Source organism: Sciurus vulgaris, assembly GCF_902686455.1.
Source record: "Sciurus vulgaris genome assembly, chromosome: 14".
Lineage (NCBI taxonomy): Eukaryota > Metazoa > Chordata > Mammalia > Rodentia > Sciuridae > Sciurus > Sciurus vulgaris.
The window spans coordinates 44047377-44075287 of NC_136475.1; the positions used below are offsets into that span (position 1 = coordinate 44047377).

The 27911-nt window shown below is 36.7% G+C and overlaps 1 protein-coding gene and 1 pseudogene across 6 annotated transcripts in view; both read right to left on the reverse strand.

The window, feature by feature from the left end:
• Positions 1–27911, reverse strand: part of UGP2 (UDP-glucose pyrophosphorylase 2) — a 51125-nt gene that overhangs the window by 1787 nt on the left and 21427 nt on the right. For all 5 annotated transcript variants that reach the window (XM_079109721.1, XM_079109720.1, XM_079109724.1 and 2 more), the window contains exons 4-9: positions 8078–8263; positions 6771–6904; positions 5075–5372; positions 3950–4147; positions 3144–3386; positions 416–520 (exon numbers count right to left, since the gene is read on the reverse strand). In XM_079109721.1, the coding sequence (XP_078965847.1) occupies positions 416–520; positions 3144–3386; positions 3950–4147; positions 5075–5372; positions 6771–6904; positions 8078–8263 (1164 nt within the window). The remainder of the gene's footprint in view (positions 1–415; positions 521–3143; positions 3387–3949; positions 4148–5074; positions 5373–6770; positions 6905–8077; positions 8264–27911) is intronic.
• LOC306643532 (holocytochrome c-type synthase-like) lies at positions 17032–19031 on the reverse strand (annotated as a pseudogene). Its single transcript has one exon. The product of its transcript is annotated as a holocytochrome c-type synthase-like (transcript).

A 27911-nucleotide genomic window follows, 5' to 3' on the forward strand; every position in this document is an offset into this window, starting at 1 on the left:
AAACATCATTATACTTGTTTAAAGATTATACACATTATGTTTAGACTATTCAGTATATATGAAGTCACTTTTAAAATGTCATTCAAAAGTCAACTTTAGAGAGCTAATGCTAATAGTGATCCTATTTTAAAGATTTTAACATTTTGATGTTCGTCACTAGTGTTTGCTTTCCCATTTGAATGCTATATTCCACAAAATTCTTATAAAATTATGTTGGTATTTTAACCAGGTATATATCTGGTTATACTACTACTAAATACTATAGTAACTTATTTCATATCGGTATCTTCACACTTTAAAAGATTATATCTGGTTCAGTCTAAAAAGTACCCCAGCAGAGGTAAATTTAGGACTAGAAGACAATACCTACTTATAAAGCTATAAGAAATATGATTTTCATCATTAACATACATACCTTTAATGAAACATTTTTGCCAAATGTCACATCCCCTGAAACTGTGAGGTGATCCAATTCAAGCATATCTGGAATACTTTCAAATCTTCTTAGATAATCTTGAACCTTTAAGTTGATACAAAAAATATTTCAAAAATGGTTTCATAGGAGCCAGGCATGGTGGTACATGCCTATAGTCCCAGCAGCTCAGGAAGCAGGAGGATTGCAAGTTCAAAGCCAGCCTCAGCAACTTAGCTCAGCCCTGAGCAACGCAGCAAGACTGTCTCTAAATAAAATATAAAAAGAGTTGGGGTGTCACTCAGTGTTTAAGCACCCCTGGGTTCGATCCCTGGTACCAAATTAAGAATTATACTAACAAAACAGTGTAACTGAAGCTCAGGTTTTCTATAAGAAGCACCTATTTATTAAGCTCTCACTATAAAATCCTGTGCAGGAGAGTCCAGTAGATATGACCCATGTCCTTAAAAAATCAAGCAATTTATAAAACAGTTGAGCCCAGTCAGATGTGTGTGTTTGTGTGTGTGTTGTTTTAAGATAACCAAACCAGCCATCATGCTTAAACGCCAGGTAAGTAGTAGTTCACACAGTCTGGATATATTGGGGAAAAAGAATGAACAATCATGGTTTGAAGCATTCCAGACTGGAAATGGGTTTTATGGGATGGGTAGAATTCATAAGCCACTTGTGAACAAAAACACAAACCACCATTATCCCTATCTTTGTCTCTTGGGGGATGTTAATGGGGAACTGAATCCAGGAGTGCTTTACCACTGTTCTACATTCCCAGCCCTTCACCCATAGCCCTTTTTATTTTTTTGAGACAGGCCCTTGCTTAGGCGCTGAGGCTGGCCTTGAACTTGTGATCCTCCTGTCTCAGCCTCCCCAGGTGCTAGAATTAACAGGTGTGTGCCACTGCACCCAGCTTTTATCTTTGCCTTTATTTCTCTGGATGTATAAGCACTAAAGATTGTTCTATGTGACTTCATTTCCTATTTTGCTGAGAAAACAGATACAATCAGAAACCTTCCTTTATATTCAACCATCACGATCTTGCCTCTTAGCCCATTACCCTTTTCTCCTAGTATTGGGGTTGGACAATTTCTACTGACTTAAAGCCAACCTCTCCACTGTGTATTAGGTTCCTTCTTATGGCTTATTTAAAAAATACTGTTTCAAGAAGTCTCTCTGCAATGTTTTTCCCCTCCTGACTGCATCAGTTCCCATCAATGTATAAGTAAATTAATTCTCCTATATTTACTTACATATGTGTATATGTGTGTTTATTTTTGCAGTATTGGGGATTGAATCCTAGCCCTTTATTAAAACTCAGGGTCTCATTTAATTGCCCAGGCTGGCCTCGAACTGGTGATCCTTCTGTCTTGGCCAACCAAATAGCTGGGATTACAAGCATATGCCACCATACTTAGCAATTCTCCCATATTTAAAAAAAAAAAAAAAAAAAAAAAAAAAACCTCTTAAATCTTATATTCCTTTCTATCTTTTGTTTTTCTTCAAGGCAAAACTTTTGGATGAGCTGTCAATATTCATATCTCCAATCTTGTCCTAAACTCTCAATCTATTCCAGTCATACTCCCAAACTTCCATGTTGATAAATACAATGGTCAATTCTTATACTCATCTTACTTGAATCGGCAGCATGAATGCTTATTCCCTCTTTTTCCTTTTTCCTTTTTTTTTTTTGGTGGGGGGTGGTTTACTGGGGATTGAACTTGAACTCCAGGGCACTTGGCCACTGCGTCACATCCCCAGCCCTGTTTTATATTTAGAGACAAGGTCTCACTTAGTTGCTTAGTACCTCGCTTTTGCTGAGGCTGGCTTTGCACTCACGATCCTCCTGTCTCAGCCTCCAGAGCCACTGGGATTACAGGTGTGCACTACTTTGCCTGGCCTATTTCCTCTTGAAACATTCTTTTTCATTTGACTTTCAGGACACACATACACTTTTCTATTCAAGTCCTCATTTGTGGTGCATACCAGGTGGCACTAAACCACATCCAGGACTACAACAGACTTGGATGATATAGCAGGACACCACAGGTTAGCCACACAGACTCACCCTATAGCTTCATTAACCTGAACATTTTATGTGATTAAATTTTCAAGGTTCCACTTATTAGAGTAAGGTTTTGCTAGACTTATTCCCTTTGCCTAGAAGGTTTTTGGCCCAGAAACCTGCCTCATACACACACTTAACTTCTTAGTTGGGCTGTCCGTGGCCATCTAATCAATGTAAAATTACACTCTCCCCACACATATTTCCTATTCTTGCGTTATATTTCTTCACAGATTTTTTGCTACTTAGAATATTGTATATTTTATTTATTTGCTTATTTTCTTCCTTCTCCACTACAATGTAAGCCTTCCGTGAAGACAAGGATTTTATTAGTCTCTTTTGTTTACTGCTAAATCCCCCCACCTAGAAATACTAATCCAACACATGAGAAGAGCTCAATAAATATCCGTTAAACCAAAATTAAAATCTTTTTCCATTGATGAAAGCAGTACTACTCATGGGAGGGACATAAGGTAAAATGTCCCCACATTTAAACATTCTCTACAGTGAATCAATTTTCAAAAAGTACATCTTTATCTTCTATAATCGATTCCTTTAAATGACATCAAAGATAGAGGAATACAGCAGGTCAGTAGTGAAGACTTAACTCCATAAGTGTATCATATCTTTATAATCAGCTTTCTGGTTACATACCTTTGTAAAAGAACTGCCTAATTTAACCAAGGGCACAGTAGGAAACTCCCGCTTTTCACTCATTGTCAAAGATCCTGCATTAAGGCTATAGAGGTTTGACATCACAAGCAAGAGATCTGATGTGGTTTTGACAGGCAGAAAACGGCTCCTTGGAACATTAATACCTAAAGAATTCTCAAAACTTTTAATTGCAGCCCCTACTGCAGTTTCTAACTGAATGACATTCAGGCCTCCATCCAAAGTCTGTAAAAAATAAAGGGGGGGGGGGGGCACAGATTTTAGGCACCTGCAACTTACAAATTGGTTCCATGCATGATGGTTAATATTTGGGAAGGGATTACTCTTAGAAAACCAACGAGGGAGATATAATTTCAAGAACTGACATTTATCAGGCACCTATTATATGCCAAGGTCTTAACACCTATGTGATTTTTTTTTGGTCTCATAACTCTGGTTATGTAGTAATATTCCCATTATACCATAAAGAACCCAAGGTTCCAGAAACTCATATAAGCTGCATATGGCCCAATGGCTGATAGTGTCAGAGCAATAACCAAAACATAGGTGGGTCTTTTACTACTTTTGAGCCCAGTGCTCATGCCACAACAGGCCAAGGTCAAATAAAGGCAACTACAGAAATGAATGCAGACTCTGGAGGACAGAACCAGGAACCTAGAGTCTCATGAGGCAAAGAGAAGAGACCAAAGGAATAGATAGGCTGGTGGGAGTAGGCAATGGGGTCCATATAGCCTACTATGATCTTCACTCAGCACCTGGAGGCCCAATGAGACCCAACTTTTGCTTACCTTTGGATTCACAATGATTTCCATGTCAATGGCATTCTGTTCCTGCAGTCTTTTAACTGCTGCAAGAGAAATCCATAGGTTGTTTGTGTTGAATATTTTAAATTTTGATACAGACTTGAATTCATCCACGTGTGCTTTTGGCACTTGAGCGATTTCCACCAATCTCAGTTTGCCTTCATACTGAGTGAGTGTCCCACCCTAGAAAAAGCAGAAAATAATGAGTGCTTCCACATCTTTCCCCATCAGAACCACATCATCCTGCTTAATTTTACAGAAAAGACAATGATGGTACAATCTCCCAGAAAACAAAGTGATATATTTTAAAGGTAGAACCACCATCTTGTCCACAATTAAAATCCTGGAAGCAGGTCAGAATCCTCACTTGCCTAAGGTCTGCTACAGAAAGAGCCTTTCCTCTTGTTCTCACTATAAGGGGAGCAGAGACAAATGCACAACTAGATAAGTGCCCTCAGGCTGGAGATGTTCTTTCATCCACTAGAACATGCCAGTGTAGAAAAAGGGAGACATTTCCAAGGGGCTTAGAATCCAGGTCAAGGACAGACTGCTTTAATATTCACATACTGCTTGCTTTTCTGTGGGTAAGTAGTAAAATCTGTGCCATTTCCTCTAAGGCCAAATTTCATGACCATCAAACAGGCCAGGTTAAACAAATTTGTGATGTGCACCAAAAGAATGGCACATTTTTACAAGTACTACAAAGAGATTACAGTGATAAAACTTGATAAATATATTCTGTAAGAAAGTTTTCATTAGTGGGACAATGAAATAAATAAGTTCCAGACAGGAATATTAATGTCTGAACAAACTTAATGAAAATGTTTTCACATTTCAGTTTTATTTCATAAATACTTATGGAACATTTCAGTTAAAATCACAGATTATCCAAAAAGGATGGTTCTAATATCATTAACTTTGGATTTATGATTCACATTGTTATGTCGGAACCTGAATTACTCCACAGAATATCATCTCACTCTATCTTACAATGTCAAGTGGATAAGTGTTCTGCTTAAAATAGAAACTTTCAAATTAGAAAGAAAAAGCCTTAAGTACATAACCTATGAATGTGAAAACTCAATCCCAATGCTTCCCCTCAGTATTTACCTTCACATCCGCACGTGTTTTGTTTGTGACTTCCATAACGAATTCACAGCGTTTTCCATTAGGTGGGTTCATTAGATGATTAAGAATATAAAGATCCACTGTGGCACCCAGATTATCTATGTTAGACACAAAAATATACTCTTTGCCTTCTCCTATAAATGTATCGAGCAAACCAGAGTTGTAGAAACTGGCGTAGATATCACCATGACCTGGAGGGTACCAAGCTTCTGTATTTTCCCCTGAGTAAGATACATCCTTTGCTACAGGAAGTAAAGATTCTTTATTAATCCTCGGGTACCTTAAAAAAAGAAAAAGTTCTTTTTGCATTATCAACCCTGTAGAGCATTCCAGACCTTCAAGCAAAACAATGTATTAATGTTAAAAGATCCCTTCTTTTTCAGTGTTTCAATAGTTAATTATAGGTGAACCCACTTAGGAAAATCTCTGTGTTGTTCAAAATCTGTTTTTTAGCTAGTGATAGCTGCTGGAAAAAAAAAGTTTTCCATGGTCATATAGATGGTAAGACACCTCAAATTTTTAAGATATTAATGTTTTATAACTCCTAAGAGGAGGCATATATTAAATAAATGATGTTCTCAAGCTTTTTGGATATAGGATGGTTGTTTTCCATTAAGACCTATCTAGGGGAAACTGCTCATTCTTACATATATATTCAGGAGTGGTTCTCTTTCTTCCTCAGAAAATCAACAGCAGGTCATTAGCACCCTTCCCACCATCAATGAGCACATGGGTAAAAACTGGCAACAGGGAGAGGAAGGCAGGAGAAATCAGGACAACAGAGTGAAGAAAAACAGAGAGAACCCATCTGTGACCTTAAGCTTCCATGGTTAAATGGATTAAAAAACAACCTAAAAACTTTAGATGTATCCCTTTGTCATAAGTTTATGTAGACTCGTGTCTATTCTTAAGTGGAAAACTTATCTCCCCAGTTGCCTGGGGTTTATCACAATTCTTCATCTGAATTCCTTTCTACTCACTCCACCTTCCCCAAAGTTGATGGTTTTCTCCAGAATTTATTAAATTATCCCCAGGCCTAACTCAAGATGAAGAGATTTTCACATAAGTGAAGGTTATCAATACTATAGAATGTAGAAAGCCTTTCACAGATCTAGCTGAAGCACAAATATACCCTCAGAAAGCAAAGATCTATAACCTCAAATATTCTGGACATGGAAGAGAATCTTAAACAGACCTTAAAGAACTGGAAATTACAGAATTACACAACTGTAAAAGTGACTAACAATCATAGCTATTAATAAATGTTCGACTTTTTTTTTTTTTTTTTTTTTTGGCGGTGCTGGGGATCAAACCCAGGGCCTTGTGCTTACAAGGCAAGCGCTCTACTGACTGAGCTATCTCCCCAGCCCCTAAATGTTCAACTTTTAAAGGTGTCAAGCATTTGCAATCTATGGTCTTTGGCACATGCACATCTTCAGACTACTATTACAAAGCACAGAAATCCTTTCCTGGACTGGGGTTGTAGCTCAGTGGTAGAGCACTTGCCTAGCACTGGGTTCAATTCTCAGCACTGCATATGAATAAAGATCCACTGACAACTAAAATATACATATATATATATATATATATACATATATATACACACACATATATATATATTTAAAAAAATTCTTTCCCAAGAGTAATACTCCCTACAGTCATTTTTTACTCCTTTTACCTGCTTTGATTGAAAGTGTAGATTTTCACACGACAATGATTGTACTTTTGTAGTATTTTTTTTGTATCTTCATCCGTATTAAAAGAGTTCATTAAAACAAGAGGAACATCAGTGTTGTAGGTTTTGTTCAAGTGCTAGGGAGGAAAATGGCAATCAGATTACCCAGATTTGTTTCCTTTGCTTATGTAAAACTAATTCTTCATGGTTAATCACAAAATAACCTCATCTGTATATACATCCAAATATATACATTTAATATAAGTAACTGCTTTGCAACAGTCAGACACTTTGCTAAGCAGTTCACCATGTGCTCCCTCAATAAATCACAACAGAACTACTGATTGCACTTTATTGCCAATTATAAACTTAAGCCCAGCTTGGTGCCCCCAGGCAGCCAACTCTCAAAGGGTGTGCACAGCCAAGGTGCTCTGAGTACACAAGTGCTAAGTAAGCATTTACTCTTATGTTTCAAGTTCTGTGGGGATCAAAGTACAGATGTTACAAAGATCTGGCTTGCTGTTCTCAGAATGATCAAAAATTATGAATCACACCTCACCTGAAATCTTTTCAATCTCTCAGAAGAGCTAAGAGACAACATAGGGAGAGAAAATAGGTTCTTAGAAGTCAGACTATCCTATGTTCAAATGTTGATTCTGGATTAACTAGTTAGGAAGCTTGGGAAATAAAGTCATGGTTTCCTCATCTATAAAATGGGGATGATAACTACTTAACTCAGTTGTTTAGAGGAACAAATAGATCAATTCTTAGGAAGAGCTTGGAGTACTTGGTACACAGTAAGGGCTGGATAAATTTTAGCCACTGCTACTGCTAATGTCCTGACTAGTTGCCAGCATCACACTAGACAATAGATACAGAGATGGGAAAGATAGGGACACTGCCTCTGAAGAGCTTACAGTCTGATTGATGACTTTGTCACAAGAGGAATGCCAAGAACAGTTCTCAGCATTCATGACATCCAACTAGTTATGCATTATCTTCTCCAACTTACCAAAAGGGGTTAATAAAGCTAGATCAACCCAGCCATCACAAAGGCTGTTAGCCAAAAGAAAGGAGGTGGAAAGCGGCAGATCAAAGGATAATCTGAATAGAACTGGAGATTTCACCAACCACAAATGCTTTAAGATGAAAAGTTTTTATATCATCCTAAGGATGTGACCTTAAACCTTTTTTAACACTATTAAAGAGACTAAAGATAGCAAGCTCTTTGATTAGCTCAAATTCACATCTGCTGCATTTATAACCTAAAAACTATTTTAGTATCTCATCAGAAAGGCTGTGTTACTCACTTCAATTTGCTGAACAGTCAGATCCAAAAAGGTATTCTCATTCCTCACACCAATCAGACTTTTAGGGCCTTTGCACCCCATGCTGGTTCCCAAACCACCATTGAGTTTCACCACCACCAGCTTGTTCAACACAGAAGATATGTTATCAGGCAAGCCCCTGGCCTTTATCTTTTCATAGGGTTGAATCTGAAAGGAAAAATAAAATTATAGGAGTAATTCAAATAGCTTCATGAAATGTTAAATCAATCCTGGGATTACTTCCATCTTCCTTTAAAAGTTTTGGTTTCTCTGTGAAAAGTTTCACCCCCATTTCCTTTAATATCACCAGACCCTTCTGGTTCAAAATTGAGTACTTAGCAGACAACTTCCCTTGCACACAGAAGTAGTTGAGTGGTTCATTTACACTGTAATGAAGTATAAGAAAGGGAAAAAGTTGTCTACAAACAATTGTCTGGCTGATGGGAACATCCAAGTTTCTTGGACTCAAAATTTCCAATTTGCCTCAACAAAGCAAATAAGATACACCAAGTTCACCAAAATCTAAATATTTCTGGTGCACTATGATCTACTTCAATTCCGACGGATATTTACAATTATACATTATTCTACCATAGAAGGCAAAAACCAAAACATACTTGTTCTTTGCCATTCTCCTCCATTCACTAAGTTTGATCTTCAGAAGATGATGGCATAGGTATGCACAGAATTCCTTAAGAATTTAACTCTTAATTGTTACTATAAAAGCCTACACTGGAAAATTAAGTCTTCTCATTGTTCCAGGAAATACCCTGTTAAAGAACAAGGGCCGGACTGGAGAAAACCCCCAAATCTCCTCCTCCCTAGCATTCTCAACTATTTCTGTGAGCAGAGAGTCTTAAACTTTTAACTTCTCCCTCACAGGAAAGGAACAATGACTCTTAGAAGCAGACAGTCATTTTTGTTGTTCTAAACAGGCACAGATAATTCTCGGCATCTTATAGCAAGAATAAAAGCTTTTAAAAGATCACAACATATTTTCAACTTATGTGACATTTTTGTCACATATTTTCAACTTATGTCACATATTTTGCTTTAATGGAACAGATCCTCAAATGAACTCTTCAGTTACATCATGGTATAAGACAGATTAACACATGAGTGGACAAAAAAATAAAGCCAACCAGTAGGTGCTCTGTGAAGTACTAGCTGTTATTTATTCTGCTACCTAGGGTTGTGTATGTGTGGATGAGAGGCGCAGGGGGCAGGTGACATTTGTGATTGGGAAAGGTCTTGATAGGCTCACACTCCAGTGATCTAAGCCTATGGAACAAGAATCTCTTTATACTTGGTCAGACAAACATACACATATCATACATAGACTCTCTTCACAATTCTTGTTCTTAACAGCTCTTTCCACAAAGACTAGTCTGTAACTTTTATTTCTTATAAACTTTAATATACTGTATTAACTGCAAGTGTGGACTAATACACTGTGTAACCTGGTATAAATACTGAGGAACACAAAGCATTTTAAAAGCTCTCTACTGGTTATCCCCACGCCCATTATCACTCATGTTGCGTTATTTCCTAATGTGATAGACAGTGTTCCTGATAAATGCTGCTAAGTAGCCATCAGCAGTAATTCCCATTCATGAATCAAAAGAAGGGCTGATGACTGAAAAAGACAGGACTGTGGGCACTCCATCAGGTGTTACCTGAACACTGGTATGAACTGCCAAGGGCAAGGACAGGGAGGTGGGAAAGAGCAAAGACCATACTAGTCGCTTCTCTGGCAGCACTTAGTTTTGGTGAGGACAACGCAAGGGCAATAACGCTTTGGACCCCAACACACATTACAAAGTGCCCATGGCCCAGTGGAAGATATTCCTTGAAAATGTTTACACTACCATGATCATTTGTTCAGTATTCCAAGGAAACTGATAATACTATTTTGGAGAAAAAGTCCCAATTTAAGTGTTATACTCTACTAAAGAGAAGATGACAACTGGAACCTTCTGTCACTTCATGTAAGAGGGTAGTTTATTATTCTTTCTAGTCAAGCTGCTGGAATCAACTCGTTAGTAAAGGGAATACCACTGTGATATTATGGCTTCAAGTGGTCTACACTATGTTTGGAGAATTTCTTGGGCACATTATATTTACTCCTTAGCAAATGGGACCAAGTCATTATTTTCCAATCATTTTGTAGGAGTCAAATATTTAACAGTTTCTTTTCACTTCACAGCAAAAATCAAATATTTATAGAGATCTCACAGGGGTGTGAAAATCAATTTAAACAAAACCCCTTAATTCTTACATTCATTTTAGGTAATGTTAATAGCTCAAATTCTCTGACCTATTTAATGCTTTAAATATGCTCTTTTAAAAAAATACACAGAAGGTTTTTTCCTACACATGGTAAGATAAGTGTGTTTTCTAATTCCACCTAAAATTTTAACTGTGAAACATCATAAATGCTCATAAAATAGACATACACAGCTGGAATAACATTACCAAAAAGGTATTCTTCCATAACTTAGAAGCCTCCATGCAACCGTCCCTGATCACATTCCTCTTCTATCTCCCTGGATAAACAACATTTGAACTATGTATGTATACCTAATAACAGTAAGTCACTTAATTTGCCTCTAAAATTTTAAATAAACTGAACCATATTATCAAGTAGGTACAATATCAGCAATTCAAACAAAGCATTATCACTGGGATGTAGTGTCAATATTTGAATAAACATTATCTAGAAGTATCACAAAGCAAAAAATTCCACATACCATTAATATCAATTGAAGCATAAATGCTTATTTTCAGAGTACAAAAGTGCTACAATAACTAATGATTTTGAATGTTACTATTTTATGTATAATAAATTTCCAAGTATTTTAGTTAGTTAAATTAGGAATTAATGACAATACACATAAAAAATTCATTACATAAATTACTTAGCTGCCTTTAAGAAACTATTTCCTTTGAGCTAGCAACTGTTTACACATTTAAATAATAACGCCAGGAAGAGTAATCAAAATTAGATTACATCTTTTTTTTTAAATAATGTTACTGTATTTTTTATACCTTTATTTTATTTATTTTTATGTGGTGCTGAGGGTTGAACCCACACATGCTAGGCAAGCGCTCTACCACTGAGCCACAACCACGGCCCCTAGATTACTTCTTAATTCTAAACTTTAAAGGACTGTTTGGTATACCAACATTCACAGCATAATACAGAGAGTTTTAGGACACATTTAATTGTTAGCTATTTTTTTTTTTTTAACATAAGGGAGTTTATTAAGCAAAAAAGTGTCTCCCTGCAGGGTAAGAGAGAAAATGAGGGGAAAAGAGAAAGGGCGCGCACTAGAGAGAGTGGAAAATCGAGGAGAGAGAAAGAAAAGTGCTAGGAGAGAGGAAGCAAGAGAAAAGATCTAATTGTTAGCTGTTTAATTCCATTTAGGTCTATTTCTTCAAGAAAGAAATACCAATAGAAATTTTTCACCTCCAGTGAAGATGAATTAAAAACCAAATAACCTTGTTTCTTTAAAAAATTTTATAAGAAAAAGAACTTCAAAATCATGTATATTTATCACAAATTATCTTTAATCCACACATAGGAATGTAGTTTACAAGGAAAAGTATTTAAGAGTTACGTAAATACATTTTGTATTCCACAAACTTCAAAATGTGTATTAGAATTTTTTTAAATATTTTATTATTTTTGTTATTTTTAGTCATAAATGACAGAGTCTATTATGACATATTTATACAAGCATGGAGTATATCTTATTCTGATTAGAATTCCAGTGTTGTGGATGTATGTGATGTTGAGATTCACTGGTGTATTCATATATGCACATAGCAAAGTTATTAGGAAGTTAATTCCTTACAAATGAGGCTGCAGAGGCTAAACAAATAAATTTAAAACATGTAAAAATTATTTTTGTAGCCTGCCAACCTTTTAAAATAGTTGAAAACAGGATTCTTAAGGTTTGTTCAAGTTCTTAGTCCTAGGTACAAGGTTCCTTATAGAAACATATTACTAGAAAGCTTATTCTAAACTTGTTACAAAAATTAAATGTGCTGCTGCTTCTTATACTTAGTCATGTAAACACACTACATGTAAGCTGGAAAGCACAATACATGATGAATTCAACTCTGCTAAAAATATAATATCTGACTGAAAAAATATACAATGAAAAACAAAGTACTGCACAAATGTCAGTGACAAATGGGGTGAGAGAATGATTTAGGAATCAGGAACACTCATTCAGACTTTTCAATTACTTGATGTGAGTTGAGAAATGGTGAGCCACTTTCATCATTCTGCCTCAAAGATGAGCCACTAGAGAACATTTACTTACATGAGCTGTTCACGAGATGGAATAACAGTTAAATTTTATGTGGGCTGCATGAACAAAAAGTCCCAAAACTGAGCTTGGAGGTAACAAAACCAACATATCAGAACCTCCTAATAACTGGTATTGGCTTATTAGTTCATTTGCTAGAACCTACTAAAAATACCCAACTATACACTCTGATATGCAAAGACTTTACAAGATACAGCTTTGAACTGGGCATCGTGGTGTACACCTGTAATCCCAGCTACCTAGGAAATCTAAAGGAGGAGGACAACAAGCTTCCGCCTGGGAAAACTTAGTAAGAAACTCTCAAAATAAATAATAAAAAGGGCTGGGATGTATATCAGTGGTGGAGTACTTGTCTAGAATGCATGAGGCCCTGGATTTAAAAAAAAAAAAAAAAAAAAAAGGATACAGTTGGGAAGATATTCCACTTTGCTGAAATTGGAGTTCATTCAATAAAAACCAAGATACAGATGGAAATTCACAGACATTCTTATCTTAAGAGCCACGATTTCATTGCCAAATTTCTAGATCCAAAGAATCTAAAACCTTGATTGTGAGAAGCAACAAGTGCATGCAACTGTGTATTTAAAAGCACAAAATAAAGCAATATAAGTGGGGAAAACTCATAAATCATCTGGAAGCATGGAGAAAACTTTAGTTTGTGGAATAATGGCATCATAACTAATAATACAATTTAAAAGGTCAGGATACTAAGGACAGCATCACTTCAGTAGGTTGGAAAGTTTCCTTTCAGTTAGAAAGGAAAACTTGAGGTCATGGCAGTTACATCCCAATACTAGTAAAGAGTTGAAAATATCTTGTTCTTTCACCAACTTCAGTTGACTCCTTAAGATCATGCTGAGGAATTATTGTTCTTACAATATAGTATCAATTATTATTTTTAAGCTTAGATACTAAATTTATAAAGAAAACTTAAATGATTGTGATTTTCTTTTCTTGTATTCCGAAAACTTATTCCATAATGGTAAAATAAGGTTTCAGCCTCATACTGATTTTAACATTAAGCCTTTTGGCCTTCAGCCAAAAGATGTTTTAAATGTATTTCTAGTTTTAATACAAATCTCCCAAAGGCTGGTTTCTTGAGAATCTAAGTTTGAATTTAAAATGTAATTCTGAATATTTTGCTCATATTTCCACATATTTGGTGTGGAATAAAATGAGGTATTTCACATGTAACATTAAAATTCCAAAAGTGAGTTAATAAAAACACTTGGCCCCAGTAAGCCTATAGAAGAAAGATTTATTCACCACCATTGCCTGAATTCTCTGTTAAGTGTTGTTGCCTAAATTAAAAGGGCATAAACATTGCCCTACCTCTTCAAATGCCAAGGAACCCTTGTTATTTATGTGGTGCTTTCAGTTACACCAACTTGTCTAACTCTTAAAGCAGCTCATTAAATATGGATTCTGCTAAAGAATTTGTTCACAAGAATAGGAATCTGAAAAGAACTATAAAAGGAAGAAGAAAGCAAAAAGATGAAGAGGGGAGAAATGTTCAGAGTGGTGAGGTTAATGCTGCTCTTGGAAACCTCCAGTGAAGGTCTTTGACTTGTTTCATAACCTAGACCCACATGCATACACAAAGAAAAGAGACAGTAGTTGAATCAAACAACTGTTTGATTCCAGGTCAAGACATTTCATGTCTAAAGCTGACTACAGATTAAATTAGGCAGTAAGCATGGCTTTCTGTCACATAAAATCACCTTGTATTTCAACAAAAGTGCTCTCTGTTGGTGATACTGTCCACACTCCACCAGGGAACCTAACCAAGCAGGCCCACAGAGCTGAGTTTAGATTAACAAGTCAAGGGGATGCATGTTACAAAGTTGCTCAGCAACCCCTGAAGTTACTGGACACGCCTTGTCCCAGAGACATTTTTAGACTGTCTACCACTTTCCTTTTTACCTCCCCCAGGAGAATGCACAAAGACATTAACTCAGGCAAAAATGAATGGTATTTGCAAACAACAGGGAGTACCTCGCACTGCCAGATACAATCACAATGTTACCCTGACTGAACCACTTTAGTCAGTCACTAAGTGCGATCTTTGTGTTTTCAATCCTAATCACCCTGTCCCTCATTTTCCCCAGACATGAATAGAATTCAGTGTTCTTAGAAGACCTCTTCTGCAGCTAAACAGACAGTGGGCCAACCTCCAGAGGTGAGGTGGGGCAAGCTCCAAGAGGAAAAATATTCAGGACAAGCCAAGCCACTCATGTTCTCTTTTTACCAGAAGAGAATTAATCAAATATCTAACTTCCCCTGAGGAATGAGTGAAAGAAAGCAGTTGGCAATCTACTAAAGAATATAATTTAAAAACATTCTGCCCTCTAGTATTCAATCTAGTTTTCTTGCAGAAATGAAAAGAAGATCTTTTAAAAACTGTCTGCCATGATCTATATCTTGCCAAGTCTGTTCACAACTTAGTTTCCAGTTAGAAGAAAAGCCAAATTCATTACATAGTCATGGACACACTGTTCCCATTAGCAATAGTATAACCCAGTTCTGGGTAGCATATTTGTGCTATTCCTGGAGACAGTGCCAAGTACCCAAAGCAAGCTAACAGTACCTGCCCTGTTATGGTTCACAAGGGTATGATTATTGCAATCTGAAAGAATTTTTTTTCAACAAAAGCAAGTTTGCCTGAAAGAAAATGAGCTGTGTAAACAGTAAAACAAATTAGGAATGATGCTCCATATGTACAGATAGTGTTCCAAGAACACTGGCTTATTCACAAAACCCTTATGCACAGTGTTTGTGTGCCAAGTTCTGTACTACACACTTTCACAAATTTTTTCCTCATTTCACATTTATTAAGGTAATGACCAGAATCTGGGTCATTTAAATGATCTTATAGGATCAATTTAATAACAGAAAAATCATACCCAGATTTTTTCATTACAGAAAAACTGGTAAATTATATACATGCAATATTATCACATGGTCCACTAACAAGTTTGTTAATACGCCCTCAACAACCAAGATGGGCTCAACTTGTATTTTACAGGACAAAATCAGATCCTTAGACCCTCCCTGTATCTCCTCCTTATTTTCTCCCCTTCCTTCTGGCTATAGGAAGACCTGACCCCCATCCAAAGGCAACCTCTGACAGGGCCCATCTCAAGGACTTCTTTTTATCAATCATTCAGTCTCTGTCTACTCTTATCTCAACCTATCCTCCTACTTTTTTTTTCCATTAGCACCTCTACATTCACCTCCCCTACATTCTCCCCTGCTACAGTCTGGTTTTCTCCTCTATCGCTGATTGAACTGCTCTTAACACAGCATCAACAACCTCCTAATTGCTAAGTCCTATCAACAACATAAATGCTTCTCTTACCTGCATTCACAGGTATATTTGACACAAATAACCAGTCCTAAAATCTTGAAATGCTCTCTTCCCTTTGAATTCTGAAACCCTCCTCTATCCTCCTCCTGTTTTGCCTGCTCCTTGCAAAGTTCATTCTAGGTAGAACTCTATTTCCCACACAGTAGGCTCCAATCCCATGGCTTCATCACTCCCAACTCTGTGACACCAAGACACCCGGCTCCTAAGCCAGGAGCCTGATCACATCTGATCAATCACCAAGTCCTTCAGTCTCATGAAATCATCTCACTGCCATGATCAGTATCTCACTCATCTCACTGCAGCAATCTTCATGGTCTTCTTACTTCCCTAAAATCCACCCTCCAATTGTCAAGTGGTGACTGTCTTTAAAAAATAAAATGAAACAAACAAAAAAAAAATCAGGATTTTGAGCATGTTTCTCTGTTATATCTTTCACATGGCCTAGCAGCCTCTCCCAACATCATTGTTTTCCCTTCCACTTTAGAACCCCAACTTTCAGCTGGGCATACCACCATCCAAAATAAAACTACATTTCCCAGCCACCCTTGCAGCTGTTTGTGCCAAAGTTCTGGTCATTGTGATTAACTCCAAGTGAACTGAAAGATTTCCAGGAAGTCTCTGTGAAAAGGTAGGGGGCATGCCCAACTCCCTCCTGCTGTTTGGAATAAAGACATGATGACTAGAGTTTATTCTAGTGGCCATCTGGGGCCATAAGGTGATATGCTAAGAATGGAAAAGCAGCACAACAGAGAAGCCCAGATTCCTGATGACTCTTAAGCTACCATACTAACTGGATTACCTTACTCCAGATTTATTGTTACTGCATTTCTATATTATGTGTAACTGAATTTATTCCTAACTGGAAGATATGATTTGTAAGGTCCTTAATGATCTGGCTCTTTTTACCTTCTGCTTTCCTTTCCTAGTCCCCTAATACTGTGCTCAAGAAACATGAAGCACTGAATTCTCTAACATACAATGTCATCTCTATCTTGTAGGTTTCTGCATTTTTACCACCTCATGCAACTTCACCTTTTCTTCATCCTTAGACTCTGTCGGTATGTTTACTTCACTACACTGGAAATTTCATCACAGAAAATAAAAATAATCTTTGTAAGAAATTCCAATGAGAAGGCTTACATTTGGCTTGAATAAAGAAGCTGACACCATCACCATGATGTGGTTTGACATGGTTATATGCATGTCACACCCCCCCCCCCCCCCCCCCCCCCCCAGTGCTAGGGATTGAACCCAGGGCCTTGTGCTTGCGAGGTAAGCGTCCTTGCATGTCACGCTTAAATGCCTTTCCATTTTTGTTTTTCAGGACAAATTAAAGGATTTAATATCATCAACATGTTAAAAACCAGTCATCTGTAAAATGCTGCTATAATGAGAACAACCAGTTTTTGGGTTACTGATATAAGGAATTTCAACAGTAAGCTTAAAGCTTCCTTAAAACACAAAAATTGAGATAGAGATTTGATTCAAACATACTACATCTGAGAAAAATACTCTTCTTGTGAATGTTAATACTCAGCTAAATATAATCACTGGCACTGTGACTTGAGCCAGGCTTTTAAATCTGGATTAGGCCAACCAGGGTGAAGGCTTCCAATGGAGGAAGGAATGGAAGTCAAAGTTGGGATAACTTGAAATTCCAGGGCTAATAAAGAGATCTGTTTTGGGGAAGCAGAGTTACATATCAAAACAACAGGAAAATATTGTTTTAATTAAAATATTGTTTCAAAAATTATGCATCAGCACCTCATGGTGAGTTCAAACTTTTTTTTTTTTTTTTTTTTTTTTTTTTTAACCAAGGCCCAGTCTGAAAAATGCATATAAATGAGAATTTAGAGAGCCAAGACACACTTGCTGAGTGCAAGGGTATGGCTTTGCATTTTGTTCAGGGTCTCTACTAAATTGTAGGAACTTCGGAAAGAGTCTCTTTTTAAAAAGATATTGCTTATTTATAATAAATGATTTTAGTTAAAAGATTTGACCAGATAAAAGCTTATAAGTAGTGCACTGACTTTCAGGTTTTACCTCTCAAATACTCCTGAGAAAACAGTAAGACAAAAGCGGCTTTCCTCACTTTCTAAAAACTCTTTTTCAGAGGTTTTTCAGACTTTTCTACATGAAATACACAGGCAATACTGCAGCTAACGGACAAACTGAGGGACTGCTTCCCACTTAAACCAAATTGGAGGAAAACTTAGAATGATCTGCTATAAACTGAAAGGCAAAATGCAGCTCAAAACTGAATGGAGAGGCCAGAATTGTAGCTCAGTGGTACAGTGCTTGCCTAGCATGTGTGAGGCACTGGGTTCGATTCTCAGCACCACATATAAGTAAATAAATAAAATAAAGGTCCATCAACAACTAAAAAAAAATATTTTTTTAAAAAACTGAATTGAGCAGGGGTCCTTTGCTAAGTGGAGGATGAAGTGTGATTATCCACTTGAAGTTCCTGTTACATCATGAATGCAATTCAGTTTGGGGAAAATAGTTTAATGTATCTCTCTCAAAAAAAAAATAGTTTATACTTTGTATCACAAACAAAACAGTGATTACAATGTCCAGTGCTACCAAGCAACTTTCATTCTGTCCCATACTGTGGAAAGTGAATCCAAGGCAGGGTGGACATCCAGGTTGGTGAACTGGTAGTCCTTATTGACTTTGTCACCATCGCAGTAATCTATCACATATCTAATTCTGTGCTACAAGAGTTGATGATCCAATCGTGCCTGTCAAAAGGCAACACATACCCCTTTCTAGGAACAAATTCTTGCCCTTGGTGAATACTCTTTTGCTTTCCCTCCAAATCGGATCAATGATGGACCACAAGAACACTCCTCAGCATGAAGGGTTTCCCACTTCAAAATGTCTCTCCAAGTCTGCACATTGTTCTGATTGTGAATTCTAATATACATATCTTTCTAATATCCTCATCATTCCACTTCCACTCTTTCCTTAACACTGCATTCCAGAACATCTGTTCAGAAGGATAAACCCTCTTTTTCTCTGAATCTGCTCATAGAATGGATGACTCTTCTCTGACAGTAGACAACACGAACGGCTGTTCTGGAGCTGGTGTTTGATTAGGTGGTGGTATCAAATTTGAAGGATCCAGATTCTCCTTATTCTTAGCAGCAACTCCTATAATGGGACACTCCACATACTGATATGCACGATCTTGGTGTGCTCTCACAGGCTGGACTAGCGGATTCCTCACTTACTGGATAGCCTTTCATTTTCCCTTCATGCATTGGGCATCCTGAAGGTGGTAATGCTGTCTCTGATGATCTGAAGCACTTGAGGTCTGAACTGCAACAGCAGGAGCAGAGGCTGACAAACCCATGGTTGGAATCATTGTTGACTCCAAACAATTTTAGATTCTCAGCTGATTCCGTCCCCAGACCGCTCCAGGAGGCTGGCCCCATTTCTCACCTCACTGCCCCAAGGACAGTGACCTGCTACCTTCCTGCCTTCCTCTCACTGGGTCACTGCTATTGCCTGCCATTCCATTTTTACTTTTCTTTTTAATGGTCACAAATGCTAACTCTAACTCAACAGCTAACACAACTTGCTGGAGTTTTTTGTCTTATTTAAAAAAATTTTTTTTAGATGTAGATGGACAATATCCTTATTTTTATGTGGTATCAAGGATTGAACCCAGTGTTTCACATGTGCTAGGCAAGTGATCTACCACTGAGCTTCAACCCTAACCCACTTGCTTGCTCTGTTTTTAAGAAAACCAGAAGCTCAAAGCTGAAATGTTCATGAATTTCCTGTTTTGAAACTGACATTTTGAAAGTAAGATCATCTTTACAGAAGTTTATGCCACTTATGCAGGATTATGCAATCTTTGATGCAAGGCTTATAGATACAGAAGAGGATGAATTATAGTAATATGTGGAGTTCACTCCCCCCCCCACAGCAGGATCAGAAAGACATTAATGATGCTACACAGTATCAACAATTCTCTCCCAGCACAAGTTTTGTGTCACTGAGACATTTTATCATTTAAAAAATATCATCAGAAGAGATTCACAAATAATTCTTTGAGGGTATCAGCATGCAACAGTGAACAAAAAATAGCAGCTAACTGCACTGAATATTGTCTGAAATCTCAAGGACATGCTAAAGGGAAACGATGTACTAACTATTTCCTCCATGACCTGATCCAATAAATTAAATTGATTCCAGCATGAATACTATCATTTGACAAAAAGAGAGCTCTAAAACAGAATGGGGTAGTACAGCAGTTGATAGAGAACAATGGCTCTAATGCCAGGCTGCCTGGGTTTGGACTTTGGACTCCACTATATATTATAGTAAAATATTTAACTGCTTTGAGACTTTTTAATTAACTTCATTGATTTGTTATGAAGATAAATGAGATCATGTAGATAAAGTGCTTAGCAAAGTACCTGGATCATAGTAAGCACTCAGATGTTGGCTGGTATTGTTAGTACATCACTGAGAAGTACACACTTCTCCCCACCCATCCCACTCTTCAACAGTTTAAAAACCAGGATCCATTATACAACTAATGGATTCTTATAATTAATTGGTTGTAGTTTTTTATTAATAGTGTGTAAAACTTACAATCAGTGGCCCAAAATGGAAGTAATATGTTATCAAATTTCTGCTCCAATCACAAACAAGCTGAATAAACATTTTCCCACAGGGTTCACCCAAAGTCTCTTTTAAGTCATGCAGAACTTGAAGATATTAAGACAAGAGATAAACTGTAGGGCAATCAGCACCTGTTTTCACAACCTTTTACTGGAACACAGAAATACTCATTAGTTTACGTATAGTATACGGCTGTTTCATGCCACCATAGCTGAGTTGAGTAGTTATGACAAAGACTGTATGGCCTAAGTCTAAAATATTTACACTCTTTGGCCTTTTAATATTTTGCTAAGTCCTGGTTTAAGACAGTCTTCTAAGAAAAATCCAAGCTTGGATAATATTTTGCCTTTTTAAACCATGTTTCTCCTAAAATGACTCCATGCTGCCTGAGATTTCTCAGAAGAGCCAAAGAGAACAGGATCTCCCTTGGGCTATACGTTGACTATACTTCCACTGGCAAGAACACTTCCATAGTATAATCCCTTACGCTTTTTTGTCTTGTCATATTTGTCCAGGAAAGCAAAGCCAAGGATATGTAACAGGTAACAAAAAAAATCAGGCACTTTTCAAAACAACAGGAAGAAAATCTGAGACCTAAAAAAGTCTTTTATCTACTTATGAGTTATTCACAGTAGTCAAATTCATATAGATGGAGAGCAGACTACAGTAGTTGCATCCTGCTGGGAGAAGAAGGGTTCGAGGAAAATGGGAAGCTGTTCTTTAGTGGGTATAGAGTTTGTTTTTCAGGATTAAGAAAAAAGCTCTAAAGATTCGTTGCACAAGAATGTGAATATACTTAACACTACTGAAATATAATGGATAAGATGGAAAATTTTATGGAATGTGTACTTACAATTTTTTTAAGTGCATGTGTATAGGTACACATAAATGTCCCAGTAAGGAATCCAACAGCCACACAGCAAAAATAAACTAAATATACTGAGTATGTACCAAATTAGCCAGTGACAAATACATATACATACTTAGAACTAAAGATAAAACTACAAAAAACACATACATATTATATAGAATTTTAAAGAGAAACAATCATCTGTAGTCTTAATTCAATTCTACTGTTTTTGTTGTGCCCAACATACTACCTGACATCTAGGAGCTATATAATATTTGTTGACTATAACAAAACTAGCAAACATTTGTTGAGCCTTTATCAGACTCTCTAACACATAATAAATGTTTTTACATACATTCTCAAAAATCTTCACTAAAATCCTACACAATAGGTTACTTTTATTATTTATTTTTTTTATGAGTGAGAAAACGAAGACTTAAAACAGTTAAAAAAACCTGCTCAGTGTTATATTGCTAAGAAGTAACACAGGATTTAAATCTCTAGAGTTTGTGCTTTCTACCTCACTGCATTACTACCAAACTGGGGGGAAAAAAAAAAAATGTTAAATACACTGAAGAATAAATTCAATATGCATATATAGCTGGTCTGTGTTAATATTTCATTGATTTACACCAACACATGGTAGTTTCTTAGTTTCTGTTGATCATGCAGGCAATTGGGATTATTATAGCTCACTATCATAAAATTAAGGATTTTAAACCTATAAAAATTTGTATAATACACATAAGTGTATAGACATTAAATGGCAGCTCTGATAAAGGGCATTAAAAAAATACCAGAGAAAATTAAAAGTAGCCATTTCTCCAACTGCAACCAAGAACCACAAGAAATCTGGATTTCCTATGTACTTTGTGTTTTAGAATTTAAGAAATTAGAGCACAGCCAATCCCTACTTGTCTCCTAAAAATACACCTCATTAGTCTTCTATAAGGCTTAGGAATTCCTATCTCCTGTTTTCCTGCATCTTCTTAGTTCAGTCAGAATTATCTCTCCTGAGAGATCATGTCTGAGTTTGCAGACATGGCCCCTACTTATTTTGCCTAATCATTTCTATTTTTTGCTCCAGGAATACTATAAAAACTGTAGTTCTTGGAGTAACTGTTTTATTCTCTCATACCTTTAAGCCTTTGTACATCATGTTCTGTTAAACCTGAAATGTCCGCCTCTGATTCTCTGGGCAAAGTCTTACATATACTTAAGAGTATTAGCTCTAAAGTCACCTCTTCATCCTCAACTTGCTTAAGACTGCTCCAACCCACCAGCTGCTCCTTTTGCTACATTTAAAACATTCTAGGGACTGGGGATGTAGCTCAGTGGTAAAGCAATGATCTAGCATGCCTAAGGCCTAGGTTTGATCCTCAGTACTACAAAACCAAAACAAGCAGAATAAAACATTCTAGACAGGTACAGTCAATTTTTTAAAAAGTAAGTTCAAGTGGTCACATCAGCAGCATATATATGAAAAACATAAGTTCAAGCACAAATCATAAAAAAGTTTTAGATACATGAACTATTTATAACCACTTACAAGTAAACACACATTTGTCAACAAAGATCTTTTCTTTAGATATAGTATGGACCAAGAACATACACTTGTAAAATAATCAGCATGCAGAAGAATCATTCTGGATTTATGCAGTTTTCCCAACCTTTCACAGTGGCCTCACCAACACCTAAATCATCACTTGGGGTGGGGGATGAACCCAACACTCATACAAGCACACATGCTACCACTGAGCTACACTCCAGCCACTTCAACTTTTTTTTTCCCCTACTCATCTTTATCCAATTTTTCCAAAGCACTACAATCAGCTTCTACAGAAGTAATTTTTTAAATTTTATTTTTACAGACTGTATTTTGATTTATTGTACACAAATGGGGTACAACCCTTCATTTCTATGGTTGTACACAATGTGGATTCACACCATTTGTGTAATCATACATGTACATAGGGTAATAATGCCTGTCTCATTCCACCATCTTTCCTTCCCCTGCCCCCCCCATTTCCCTCTACACAATTACATAGAAGTAATTTTTAAAGCATCATTTCACTTTTTTTTAAAAAATAAAATATAACCATATTATTTCATTAAAATAAAGATAAATGGAATAAATAGGTTTGGGAACGAACATAGTGACTTTTGGTGAGCAGACCACTCACTTTGGTTAGAGAACTTACACCTGGATCAGCAGTAGACCCAAGAATTCAAAGAGAATGGAGATATCAGTTAATCTCTCTAGGTGGAAGTCAATTATTTAAGTGTCTCCTCAACCACCATCATAGTTATTACTCATTCTGCATAATAAGCATATCTTTGTGCAAACATCTCCCCACTAAACCAAAAGTTAAAAACTGATTTGCTATTACATCCATGTGGTACTGATTCCTTTAGTCCTATAGGCAGCTGGGCAGACCTTGAGACAGCAATAGCCTCTACCTGCAAAACCATCTCTTGCATTTTGCTTTACATGGGAAAGGCTGGGATATATTACAAAATTATAAGTTCTTAAAAGTGGTTAGCCTTTATTTTTTGCATTTCCAATAATTAAAATTAAATAGTGGGCATTTAATAGATTTGTAGAATAAAAGTAACTTCCATAGCATTGTGTAAAGACTACACATAAACTAGAAAAAAAAAAAAGACTTTGGTGGGGCAGACTTGTGGCTCAGTGGTAGAGCACCTGCCCAGCACATGTGAGGCACTGGGTTCAATCCTAAGCACCACATAAAAATAAATAAACAAATTTAAAAAAAAAAAAAGGAAAGAAAAGAAAAAAGACTTTGGCCAGGGAAATGTGACTATGGAGGGCAAGCAAAAGCAGTGACAAGAAATTAGTCTTTTAAATCATTTATCAACAGATGTATATTTTCTTTCTTCCACTAGAATGCAGTTCCATGATTATTAAACCCTTATCTATCTCATTCACTGGTATCTCACTGCCTAGATGCCTACCATACAGCAGCTATTCAATAAATATTATCTGTTAAATGTAGTTGTAAGACTTCAAAGAAGTGTTTTTGACTCTATGGGAAGGACTGGAATGGTTCTACTCAAAATACATGGAGAAATGATGGAAAGGCCATAAAGACTTTCAAGTTCTTTTCAAATACTGATGGCAACACACCGTAGTACTTAAAAGACTGGGTTTAGGCAAATCTGGGCCTGAATTCCAGCTAGCAAGCTAAGGAAACTTACATGGGTAATTCAATCCCTCTCAGGCTCAGTTTCTCATTGTGAAATAAGAATAAAAGCTCTATAATTGTTTGAGGATCATATTAAGGAAATACACTGGAGAAAAATGCTTGGTACATTATTGCTGAATAAATGTTTACTGCTATTAATATTATTATAGTTGTTGATAAGCACATAAAATATGCCACAATTGTGTACACTAGAGATACAGAGCTCCTTTATTGTTACTAAAGGATACCCAAGAACAGGTCTTTGAGATCTGACAACCTACACAGTTCATATCAGGACTCCATCTTGTTACTCTGAACTTCAGTTTCCTCTTTTGTAAAATGAGAATAAGGCTTATTTTCCAGCTCTGTTGGGAATATTAAATGAGATCATGAACATAAAGCATTTAGTACAATGCTTGATTTATAAAGCACCCTGTAACACTGGAGATAATCATCAACTATAAAATGGAGTTTTGCATACACAGATCTTTACAAAGTTTTTTGTTTTGTTTTGTTTTGTTTTGTTTTGTTTTGGTGTTTTTTTTTTTTTTTTTTAAATAAAAATACTGGGCTGGGATGTAGCTCAGAGGTAGAACACTTGCCTAGCATGAGCAAGGCCCTGGGTTTGATCCCCAGCAATGCCCAAAAAAATTCATTAAATAAAATTTAAAACTTAACCCTTTGTTTCATTAAAAGCAAAAATCAAAACAAAAACAAAACCTTAGAAATGGTGTTTCATGCTTTCTTGAAATAACAGAATACCTTCTAATCTCCCAAGGGCTTTAGAATATGTACAATGAAGACACCAGTCTTCAATGAGCCCATCTATACATAGAAATCTGTTAAATGGCCTGCTTTTACCCTCTCCCACATTTAATCTAGTCATAGATAACCTTCTGGCACTTTCATGTTTCTTCTAAGCTATCTTTTATGTATTTTCAGTTTGAACTTTCAAAAATATTCTGTCGGTACCTTCAATAATTATCTGTGCTGCTTTTCACTCAGCAGGTTTTAAAATGGGATATAGGGGCTGGGGATATAGCTCAGAGGGTAGAGTGTCTGCCTCGCAAGCACAGGCCCTGGGTTCAATCCCCGTACCGCCAAAAAAAAAAAAAAAAAAAAAAGGGATATAGGTAACAAAAATTAATTCTGATAGCTCTAACATTTCTAGTTAAAAGCAACTTTTTCAGTTAATCAAACTACTCTAAAATTATTTATTTAAAAACGCAAATCACTTCTCATTTATTCAGTTGTGTGTTCATCTACTTACAGAACTATTTCTTATTCTTTATATCTTTGCCATTCAAACTCTCAATCCTACCACCCTCCCATTAAAAATTGTAGCAATTTCCAAAATACTGAAGAGATATTCTCTCCCAAAAACTAAACCTTGTGACCTAGAGGATAGAAGACAACAAAAGAATTCTCAAAAAAACAGATGACAGGGCTGGGGAGATAGCTCAGTTAGCTCAGTTGGTAGAGTGCCTGCCTCGCAAGCACAAGGCCCTGGGTTCAATCCCCAGCACTGCAAAAAAAAAAAAAAAACAGTTGACGAAAACAGAAATAAAAAGTGTGTACAGACGGCAAATGATCCTACAAAGTAAAAGGTAAATGTGAAGACATGCTACCAAGCGCTCCCTAAACCTTACTGTACAGTTTTTAATAGAAATGACCGCAATAGACGAAAATAATAAATACAGATGGAAAAGAATTCGAACACTATAAATAGTATCTTTCAACATCTTTTCATAGACGTCAGAGCTGAGGTCATAAAACGACTCAACTTTATGAGGCATTTGGCCTGCTGTATCCTTATCAGCTAGGGTATAGTTTTAAAAGAACATTCCACTGAGTATGGATTAGAAAGGACAAAGGTAGCTGACCCAGGTGTTGGAAAGAATGTTAGAAGAATGGAAGGTCCTAATGCCAGCTTGTTTATGTTACAATCTACCGGCTCTTTATTAAAATCACCTTGCATCTTTCCTATACGCCAAACTTCCTGTTGGCCTATCTGTGAACATGAAAGGCTGCAGAATAACTGTACTAATCCTAAATACCCTAAATAAAAACGAGGTCTCTAATATAATCCTGTTTATGCCATGTACTAGCTTTAAACTGAGGTATCAAACTGCCAGTGATTAAAGTAGTGTAAAGTACATTGTTAGTTTAATTATATAATTCGTATTGTGGGAGCAGCCCTGGAGAAAAGAAGGTGGGGAAGAGAGAAAAGGGCAGAGGCTGTAAAAATAAAGTTCTATGGAAGATTAATGTGGGTAGACAAAAGGCTAGGAGAAAGGTACAGATGATAAAAGTGAGGGTGGAGGCTAGGCTGACCTCTTCCTTAGAAGCCTGAATGAAGGAAAGGTAGTATTTTAGTAAGATACATACTTACTTAGCTTGTGTTTTTAAGAGAAGAGGCAAAGTAGGAACCAGAGAACTATAAAGAAGAAGTACATTTTAAAAGGGGCATAAGGGAAATGTTGAGGGTGACGGCGAAGTTCTGGATGTTGATTGTGGAGGCAAACTACTGTATACATTTGCCAAGACTCATAAAAATGTATACTCTACTATATGTAAACTACACCTCAATAATTCTGACATTTTAAAAAGTTATTAACAGCTAAAATGCTGATTAACCTTATAAAGTTCATTTATCACCATTAAAAACAAAGACAACAGTCATCTTTTAAGTAATTTACCATGTCTTACAATGATGCAATATCTAATAGTTGTTTAAGGTATACAAAGAATGGTTTTAATAAACAAAATTTATAGTTCCAATCTTCCACCATTGGTATCTCTCTTAAGTGGAAACTGCAATTTCTAACACTGCTCCAGGGCAACCCACACAGAAAAGGTGGAGGTTCTCAATGAGTGGACAGCAGCAGCGATGGCAGACAGAGACTCAGTGTCTGGTTCTCTCAGGACCTTTCTTCTGGCTCTAGATACAAAGAAGCAACACATCCACCATATGTTCCACCACCAGAAAACAAGCTACATGCTTTCAAGCTTACTACTTTTAGATTCTTCTATTCTCACAGCTATCTTCTCTTTGATTACCCTTCTATCCTCAGAGAAGTCTTGCCTTAAGGTAACTTCAATAGCCTACCTTAGTGCCAGGAAGTCTTTCCTGAGCCCCCATGCCATTTAGAGTCTCCCACAGTACCCTTTGGACTCATCCTGCTGTTCTGAAGTCATCTGTTTCTGGATCCATTTCCTCCAAAAACATGGGGCTAAAAAATGCTAAAGAGAGACCAAGAGCTGGGCATGGTGGTGCATGCCTGTAATTCCAATGACTCAGGAGACTGAGGCAGGAGGATTGTGAGTTCAAAGACAGCCTCAGCAACTTAGAAAGGCACTTAGCAACTCAGTGAGAACCTGTCTCTAAATAAAATATTTTTTAAAAGGGTCGGGAATG